Genomic DNA, 10,563 nt, shown 5'->3' on the forward strand with positions numbered 1-10,563 from the left:
GAGGCTGTGCCACGTGCGCGCGGCGAGGTGCGCGGCGCTGCCTGAAGCGGGGCGTGGTGCAGCCGGCGGCCTCTGCAGTGTTCAGGAACCGTGCAGATGTGGCACTGAGGGACATGGTTAGTGGGCATGGCTGGACTTCGGCTTCTTAGTGGTCTTCTCCAACCTTAATGATTCTAGAGTTCTGCGCTCTGAGCCCCACTGGGCCTCATGTGGACAGACAGGCGTGAGCGGGATGGCTGTGGGGCTCCCACTGCGGCCCTACAAACCAGGCGCAGCCGGCACAGGGCAGCTCGGGCACTTTAGGAAGGCCGCGCCTGGATATGAAAGATACTGCGTTACCACAGCCACTGCCTGCACCGGGGCGAGCGCTGGGCTCGGTCCACACCTTTGGGGAGAGGTAGGGCCGGGCTGCTACGAGTCCGGGCACGAAAGGAGAATTACAGTGAGAGAGTGCTGACAGCCGCAGTGTGGGCACGCTGGGTGCCTCCTGCCTCCCAGGGCACGAGCCTCTACGCCCAGGCAGGACTGGCGTCAGAGAACGCTAAGATAGTGGGGAGCAGGCCTGGCTAAGCACAGGCCCTTGGCGGATGAAGAGAGAAGACTTCATGTTAGAACTGCAGCTGAATAAACGCAGAGTAGGAAAGCTGGGAAAAGAAAAGCCTGTGCTACACCTTCTGCTGCTTCTGCTGTATTGACTTGCATTTTTATTTATTTTAAAGGTGCATTCTAAGGAATTTGCAATTTTTTTCCATGTAAAAATGATCAGCAATAAAAAGCCCCTGTCTCCTTCAGGTAAAACAGTTACTTCTGTTAAAAACAAACAAACAAAACCTACCAAACCACTGGGCAGACAGTAGGGTGTTGTAATGAGGTGATTTGTTAAAACAAAACAACACTCCTCTGTAATACATCTGTCAGAGCATCTAAAGGAAGCGTTCAGAATACTTTATCTTCAATAGAAATAATAAACACTCTAGTTGTTGCACCTTAAGATTGATGAAACTTCTTCATATATCAAATATAATTATTCATAGATTCTTAATAGCCTTTTCATGCAGTACACATCTCTGTGTGTGTTAGGTTATAATTGAAGGGAAGCAGGTTGATATTAAATACTTAAGAATCTAAGTCAATGTTCATCCTTCCACGAAAAGAGAAGTCTAAATAGCAATTGCTAACTGCACTAAACCTGTAGATGGAGGATTTTAATTTCAAGGTTCTGCAGGCTAAAGATAAACAGGAGGTGATTATCGTAAGCAAGCTCAAAGATCTTGAATGCCTTTACACAGTTACAGAACAAACAACAACATGGTGTTAGCAGTAGCTATAACAAATAATTCCAGCTTGCAGAATCTCATACTTATTGTGATGAGGATTTTCCCAGGTCAAAGCTTTTTCTGCTTCTCCACCTGAGCAATTTGATGAAGTTAAGACTTGCACTGAAGATTTTGTCATGATGAAAAACCATTTTGTAGAATATATCAATGGGGAGATCTCCATTTGGATCTGCATATTTCAGTGTTGTCATAGGCGTATACAGGGTATTTGTTTGATGGCGAAAAGGTGGATTTTCCGCAAGTATTATCTTTACTGTATGCTGCCAAGAATTAGAAGTGGAATCATTAAAGAACTTTACTAAAATAGTAAATTAAAAATCTAGTTTTCATTTAAGTAGAGGAAAAGTAGATGAATAAAGTGCTAGAATTGCGTGAAATGCCATATGCAGCTTTATTAGAATTTCATTAGTATTTTTTCTTCAAATATTTAAGGCTAGAATTATTTCTTATTTATTCATAATCCTATTTCTATTCCTCTACTCCACAGTGATGGCACTTTATACAAAGAATCCTGCACAACTCTCCAAGATTACCCCTATGTGCTCACAATGGGTAGATAGTTAAACTGAGTTCACTAGAAAAGGATCAGAACAGTGCACTTCACAGCAAGGGAAGCTTCAATGTCAGCGTGTGTTATGTGTTAGCAGCCAGCATCTGGAATTGTTGTCCCCTTCTCTAACTTGCCTCCACTCGTCTTCCTCAAGAAAGCCCTGAACACCACAAGTGACATCCAAGTATTTATTATTGTGCCTTTGGTTGTTCTAGGGTAGTCAAGTCAACTTCACACTTGCCTCACATTTGTGGAAAGCTACTTGTGAGACAGAGGAGAGAGGATTTAAACAGGCAGAAACCCTGTGCAGATGTAACAATGAGGAATGGCCAGACTTGACCGGATGATGTGTAAAAGCATATATCCACAAGGGTATTTAAATTAGAGTTAATGATTGCCTTTAAGTGGAAAAAAAAAAAATAATATTCCTGTAATATTCTAGAGGGACTTGTTTACAACTCTTGAGATTCTCTCTTAAGTTTTTAAAATTCTTTTAAGTTGCGCAGATACAGTTTAATGAAATCTGGCACTTCTACAAAACAACAAAAACAACCAATGAACCAATGCATTCTTAAATTAAGAAGAAAAATGAGAACTATTGATGAGTTACCTCCGCAACTTCCTCAGCACTTTGTCCAAGGCTCTGGAAAATTTGTTTGTAATTTTTAAGGTAAATATTAGTAAACATGTCAGCTGTTTCCTCATCTGCAGCTGAAAGATCCATTTTCATTCCATCTTCAAACACTTTTCTTTCAAATTCTGTAACCACTGGACCTGGTTCAATCAGACTTAACCTATCCAAAAGCAAAGGTATACAGATTGTTACTGTTCTGCACGTGAAATGCACCTTTCTATGCTTCTTAAAAACATATATTGAAGAGTTGCAATCTGAGTTTGAGTTAGCAAACAATAGGAAGTATGTCTTATCAAGGTGGCCCATACCACATTATTGGTCTGAAGCTGCTGTCCATCCACATAGAGTAGAAAAATCTGCACAGCATATCTTTCAGGGAGGCACTGTAAGTTAACTCACGACAGAAGCGAGTGCAGCTGCTACTTGCTATCTTGGAACTGTGGAATCTGGTGATTATTTATCCACAAGAACTTCAGAAACATGAAGAAAAATAATTTAAAAGATGATAAAAAAATTCATTACTTTCTACTTTCTGGACAAAATCCCACACGATCTATTTTTGTTCACAGTTTTTCTATGGTAATCGTAGCTGAAAGAGAGTGGAGTTACCCAAACGTGAACTTCTTGTCGAGTTGTCGGTGTTACATAGATCCCCCTACATTATTACATAAAATACTGAGAATTTTGCTGTTAACAGACTGATTTGTTTGCTAACAAATACAAAAAATCTGATTTTGATCAGTAGGTACTGTAGCAAGTTGCAGAAATACAGTTACTGGTCAGCTCTTTTCTAGTTCTGCTCTCAGGCAGTAATTAACCAATCACAATGTTTATCAAAACACTGTTTGGGATAGGACCTCTTTCCAGAGTTGAATTTTGGGCAGGCTTTTCTTCAGAATTAATACAGTATTACAGTCTTATAATCTTGTTATGGTATTTATTTTAAATCCCTCCAGACTGTTCAGAGCCTTACGCAGAATCAAAGTTTGGAGGCAGCTTTGTCTCTGGAATCCCACGTCAGCAGCTGTCTCTTTTCCCACAGCACAAGGGCTAAGCACTCAAGCACACACAAATGCAAGCAATGTTTAACAATTCTTGAATTTCACATGAAAAATAGTTCCAACGTGAATATATGTGACAAATCCAACACCTAAGTACCACAATGAACAGGACCGTTCTCTTAAATGCTGCCTTAAACATTACGAAATGCTGCACCACGTTCTCACTGCTTTCCTTTCAACCTCCTGTCCCAGTAGAAATCTCACCCACGTTCGATTCTGATGAATTTCTATGTGATCTTCCTCCTTCCCCTCCCTCCTTCTACTCCCCCTTCTCTGTCTCCCCAAGTCCTTCACCTTTATCTTTTTATCTTTTATCTCTTTTATCTCTAGATTCCTTTCAAAAGGAAAATACAGGTTTGTACTGAAATATTATTTCTAGTATATGCAAGAATCTGTTCACAAAAGTATTAAATAAATTATTCATAGATAAAAGCATTTAATTGCCCATGACAGTATGTTTATTTTAGTATCAAAACTTTATTTGATTATGCATGTGAAGAATGTGGCCATCTCTATGCTTTTCATGATGTATAATTTCCATGGGTTCCTCAGTCTGTTTCTCCTAGATAACAGCAAGCTTTAAGGATCTGTTTGGTAGTTCTAAACATATCCAAAACTGTCTCAAGAGTAGTTTACATCTGTAGATCAATACTTACTGCAGCTTGAACTTGAGTGCTTGTATAGCTAAACTTTCGCAGAATCCTTCCACCGCAAACTTAGATGCAGCATAAACATCATTAAATAAGATACCTGATGGTACAAATAGAACATCCTCAGAATTGTATTCAACAAACAGTTATTTTACTTCTACAAACATTCGTATTTTCCCAGAATTTCTATAGCCTTGCTGGGAAAAACATAAAAAAAAAAACACCTGTGTATATTGGTCTAGTGAAACAACACTAACCATACTAATCACTATTGATTTACTTGCATATGTTCTCAAAATGGCTTATACTAGGAAAGCATGGCTGACTAACACTCTTCCTCCTCCTAGCTGATGCTGTGATCTCTTTGGATCATAAGTATTTTGTAGTCTAATGTATAAAAGTGCATATACAGTACGCATTTATATAGACACACCATTTACATCATTTACCAGAAAGACTTTTAATAGACCGTAAATGAACATAGATGCTGAGTAACACGGGAGATGTGATGATGCAAGAGATCTAGTTTGCACTTGAGGGACTTGGAAAAAGAAGTGTAACAATCTATTTAGGAGAATGAGAAGTACTGTATTAAGGCAAACTGTAAGGGTTGTTATTGTTTAAGATTCTTCTCACCAGAACAATCCAGGCAAGAATAATGCTGCTGTCTTAGTAATTGCAACACATATATAGTTAGACTAGATGGAACGTGAGAGTAGAAACATGATTATTCTTTGCTAAAACTAGCTCTGCGGAGGTTTATGAGAGGAAACTACTAAAAGGTGGTACAATAGTGCAGGATGTTATTGGATTTTGTTCCTCTACCACACTGCAGGGTGTAGTACATTTGCCCGTCCCCACAACCTTTTCCGACAGTAAAAACTCATACTACTAAATCCTGTTCTTCAGATAATCTCTAGTAATAATAAATAAAAAATAATAAGAAGTGGAGTTAAAACTGATAGCCTTACTCCCACAGAAAAAAATACTGCAGATTTTGTTGTTTAAAGGTCTTGAGTAGTTGTGCATAGTAGTAGATTATTGGAATGCATAAAAAACATCATCCAAATGCTGTCCATCAAATAGTTGGATCTTCAGTGTTACAGAGCACAGTAGTCAGATATGCTACCTCCTGCATTCTTTCCAGCTAAGAGTTACGCCTTAGATTTTGAATACCTTAGATTTTGATCTAAGAATAAAGAAAAAAGAACAACTACTTTGCCTTGTATTCCCATAACACTGCTTATTATAACTATATGCCCGCTCTTTCTCTTCTTCATGTCAGGCAAAATCTCCTTCAGGAGTCGAACCAGTCCGAAGAAGTTAGTATCCATCACAGTTTTCATTTCATCGATAGTCTGACATTCAATTGGTCCGATGAGCCCCATTCCAGCATTGCTAACTGCACAAGACAGAAGACAACAGTGACCAATAACTTTCCTACACATTAACTTGTCATCTGCACTGAAAAGCATTTAAAAGTGAAAGGATTAGGTATTAAATGATCCTTAAATAATCTCTAAAGAAAAGGTTAAAACAAAAAGGTGTTATTGTATAACTCAAGCTGTGCAAATACACTTTTATTTTTATTTAATTACAGTTTTAATCCAATTTTATTTTGCATTTCAACCAATTTATTTCAACCCTTTTTTTTTTTTTTTAATTAGAAAGGGATTACAGGAAAATGAGTCAAGAACCATCTGTTTGTTCATCGTTCAGTAGCAAGAATTAGAGCCTACTGTTCCATGCTATGGGCATTGGCTAAATCTTCCATCTATTCCAAAAGACAACAGATTAGGTGGTATTTTAGCCTATCTTTTAGGTTTTGTTTGTTTGTTTGAAATACATACATCTTTAAAAAACACACAGACACACACCATACCCTTACAGATTTTTTTTTTTTTGGTCTCCCAAATATTTACAAGTTGGGAATGACTGGTAGAGCAGGCGTTCTACAATGAAACTAATGTGTTTTAGAAAATAGATCATAATATAGTTCGCAAATTATTTTGTTAAACAGGTTTTTTTTTTTTTTTTTTTAAGATTTATCAAAAGAAAGGCAAGTCCATGATTTTCTCTCAGAGATTTCATTCTTGAGGGTGTATGCATCTCCCACCTTAAGATATCAGTGTTTATTTTTGCAAAAGAATATGAGAACACTAATTGCTGAATTATTTGCACAGCACAACTACAATTCTCCACACCAAATTAAAGTACTCTTACTTTGCATTTGTTGTTTTACTTGCTGATTTCCTAATGCTATCACTTTCTTATTAGACAGGACAGGCAGGGCTATGGTTGATCTATAGGGCAGTAAGTCTTGTACACAAAGATGCAGATTTGGGCAAAAGTTCTGTTCTCACGCTTTATTATAAAGAACTGCATCATCTTATCCAACACACTTTCAGCAATCAAGCCTCTCCTCTGTAAATAAACAAAACGAGCTTCCCAACTTCACAGATGCACAGTGAGATTTAATTCATGTCTGCACAAAGCCTGAAAAACCATGAACACAGTAAACTACGCAATGACTATTACTTTAATCATGTGAAAAAATGCACTGATGAAGCTCCTCCAGTGTATTTGAGGAGACAAACAAACAGTACTTATCTGTTCACATCCCATACTTGCCTAGGACATCAATCCTTCTGTCAGGGATGCTATTCACACAAGTTTTAATGGACTGTTCATCACAGACATCCAGTTGCTTAATTTCCAAGGTTTTGCCCAGACTATGACCTGCAGCTTCCTCGAGTGGATCTTTCTTGGCCAGATTCCGCATTGTGGCATACACTGCAACATATCAGAAGCCACAGTTGATCAGAACTAAAACCTTTCCTGTGGCAGTGTTACTGAGAAATATTAAAGAATACTTTTTCCATCTATATCTTAAATGTCAGTAATAGAACCCAGATAAGAACTCAAAGTAGGAAGATCCTATTTTCAACATAAAATAGCACTAATCCCCCAGAATCTGGTTCTGAAACCTTCAAGAAATTAAAAAGGAGAATTAAGCCACTATGCACAAAGTAAAACACACAGCATAGTACCAAGTCAGGCAGCTGAGTCACTTCTAATATTCCAAACATAATATTGGAGTCTATATATGCTTTAAAAAAAAAAAAATCACATGCCAGCTAACAAAAATAACAGAGCTATTAAAAACGATAGCTGCTTCCTCAAGTTGCAAAAGTGTTCATTTATGCAAGCGACTTCCCAAAATAAATCATAGAATCATAGAATGGCCTGGTTTGAAAAGGACCATAATGATGATCTCGTTTCATTACTGTACCATAATCATCCATAAAACTATCCATCTGCAACCAGCCCCCTTGCAGTAAAATGCTGTAAGAATAAGGATGAGAAACTGATTTCCTGCAGGCTGATGTATTTACATTGCCATCCATTTTCAGTCATAGCAAATATCCCAGTTCTTTTGTTCACCCACTACGGGTGCACAGGGTTAGAATAATGAAACACATCAGGGAAATTAGCTACAAGATTATTATTTTTTCTTCTAAACTAATTTCTTTGGCCTTCAAATTGACATATACATTTCATTCAACAAAATTTTTAGTAGCCGAAAGCAAAGCTAACTACAAGCATCAGAGAGAGAGAGAGAGAGAGGGAGAGAAATCTGTTCAGTTGATACAGGTGTTAGAGCTAAAATACTGTTTGCTTACAAGAAGTGGCATGTTTTCGCTGCACTGTATTTCCTTGATGATAGAAAGGGGAAACTGACAAGAAAAGAGTCGGATTGAATGCTATCATCTATTAAGTAACTGGGAACGAAAAACAAAATTATTGCATTGAAAAATACATGTATTTTTCATAAAGAAAAATAACAGAAATGTTGTTACCTTTAAATCTTTCCTGTTCATCTTTTGCCATTTTTACAGCTAAGGCCATTCCAATCCCTGAAGAGCAACCTGTAATAAGGACGTTTTTTCTTGCCATTTTTTCAACTGTGTGGGTCAAGCAAAAGTTCTTGCTCAGAGGAGCAGCAGCCTAAATGCAGCTGCAGTATTTGTCATTGGCCTTTAATGCTATCTTGAGCTTTCCTGAGTCAGCAAATCCAAAAATGCACACCTAGACCTGGCATGATTAAGGGATAATCTCCAACTGGACAAAAACAGAAACAGATGCTCCTTCATGAGCTTATAATCTGCACTGTCAATATGGACTATATTTAATACAAAACAAGATTAGTCTTAAGAGAAGTGTAAACTACAAAAGACTTTTTTTTTTGTTTTTTTAAGTAGTAGAATAATTATTTTGTACACCACTGGAAGGAAAGGCCTTCCCACAATCACAACCAGTCTAGCATTGAGTCTGCTATGCATATCAAACACTCAAAACATGATCCTTCTGCTAAAGGTGTTCAGACTTCCCACGCTTAAAGCACTTACCATTCTTTTGAAATAGAGCAACACATCATTTTATTCCCACAATGCCTTCTTCTTATGGGAATATTTCTAACAGGCTTAAAAAAGAAAAAAAATAAATGGAAAAATGTGATGTGGATTTAGAAGGAGATCAGTTGTATAGACACATTCCTCACATTGCTTTCTGGCACTGCTCCCATACAAGACAGGAGAAAATGAACAAGTACACCAACAGTGACAATCAGCCAGGAAGGCTCTGAACATGTCAGCTTTACTACATCCTTGCAATCACTGAAGGCTTTGAACCATTTCGATTCACGGATTCAAGAATAAAGTTTTCCAAGAAACAGTAACTCCATGTCAATGCAACACAGTTCACAAGAATGAACTTTCCAGGCTTTGTGTAGATGTAAACTAATTAGTATCTCAAGAAGAGTAGGACTCCACAGAAACATTTACCTGAAATTACATTAGCTTTCCAAATGAGGAAATTAATGTAGGCAGTACAACAAGTGAAATTATTAACTTCTCAGACCAACAAGAAGACAACAACACAGCATCAAAAGTTTGCAATAAAATATAATTATGATTCTTTGTATTTATCAGGCTTCGCACACTGTGTTACCACAGCTTGTAGTATTCACATACATAATTTTAGTACAAACACTGTGTGGCTGATCCAGCTATTTGGAAAATTGTTTTTGCTGCTCATGCACATTTATATTTAGTGCATGTAGGAGGGGCAAGTGAGGCTTTATGCAACACCACATGAGTGGAATTCCACTAGCGTGGTGACACAACTAATTACAGAGAGGTTATATATTTCCCTTTTAAGCCCCTCAAACCAGGATTTCGTGTTCCTTTGTTTTAAAACATCAGACTGAATTTTGATGCACAAATTTCTAGACAAACTGATCTGCTTAACAAGAGGGAAAAATATTTTTCAATTATTACACTGGTCCAATTAATTCTACTGGTTTTAATTTACTATAATTTAGAGAAGAGCTTGATTCAAAACACACAGTACAGTCATTTCCGTAACAAAATAGTATTTTTCACTACATCCTAATTTTCATATTGGAAAAATGATCTGAAACCACAGAATAGATATTTCATATGTGAGTGCAACTTGTCAACAGTTGTGAAATGTGCACCTGATTTTGTATAACCTCTGGAAATTGAGTAGTTGGACTTGGGGAGCGTGTTTGCATATCTAGTTAAAGTGACCTACCTGCTACCAAGGAGTTTAGCATGGTTCTACCTGCAGAGCTCCTGAAATAACAGTTAGGCTTTTTTTTTCTGGCTGAGATGCATTCTTAATAAAGCCAACACCTAACACAGGCTTAAGACTTAAACTGCAATACATTAATTTTTGTACCTCGCTAGTTCAAATAACTTTGCTTACCGGATTTTCCAAATTATAAACCTATCTTAACGTGCATAACTTGTACCAATCTGACTCCAATTTAGGCTTCGTAACAATGTCTACACTTTCTGATGCTTATGCCAATACCAGTGTTAAAGAGTCACTAGCCATTTATACTAGCTATACAGTACAACATATTTGGAAAACCTGCAAATAAAGTTTTGGAATGTACAGTTGAATCAATAATGTTTTTACTATGATTGGAAAAAAAGCAACATTAAAATTCTCTAGCTGGGTCTCACACATCTTTACATCTGAAAGACACTGCTGGAATGAAGCAAGCATATTTTCCTACAGTGTATTTATGATCAAATCAGTGCCCTAAAGCATCTTAAAAAGAGGTCCATTTTAATGACTGTTTTAAACATACAATGTTGCAGACACTAACAGAAATCTATTCCTTAAGAAAATCTGTTAAAAAGGTAATACCACTGTGCTCTTAATTAGATGTGCAACACAATAATGCCATTTAAAACAACTGGGAAAAGAAACAGCTGAAATGAGGTCTTGCAACTCAACA

The 10,563-nt window shown here is 37.3% G+C and overlaps 1 protein-coding gene across 1 annotated transcript; it reads right to left on the reverse strand.

The window, feature by feature from the left end:
• Nucleotides 1–678: 678 nt before the first annotated feature.
• On the reverse strand, nt 679–10,414 carry RDH8L (retinol dehydrogenase 8 (all-trans)-like). The gene is made up of 6 exons (XM_025152957.2): nt 8,093–10,414; nt 6,864–7,025; nt 5,455–5,634; nt 4,239–4,332; nt 2,498–2,681; nt 679–1,597 (listed from the first exon to the last, which is right to left on the reverse strand). Exons 1-6 carry the CDS (start codon nt 8,187–8,189, stop codon nt 1,361–1,363), a joined length of 954 nt encoding a protein of 317 aa, XP_025008725.2. The 5' UTR covers nt 8,190–10,414; the 3' UTR covers nt 679–1,360.
• Between the last annotated feature and the right edge of the window lie 149 nt (nt 10,415–10,563).

This window comes from Gallus gallus, chromosome 8 (assembly GCF_016699485.2).
Source record: "Gallus gallus isolate bGalGal1 chromosome 8, bGalGal1.mat.broiler.GRCg7b, whole genome shotgun sequence".
Lineage (NCBI taxonomy): Eukaryota > Metazoa > Chordata > Aves > Galliformes > Phasianidae > Gallus > Gallus gallus.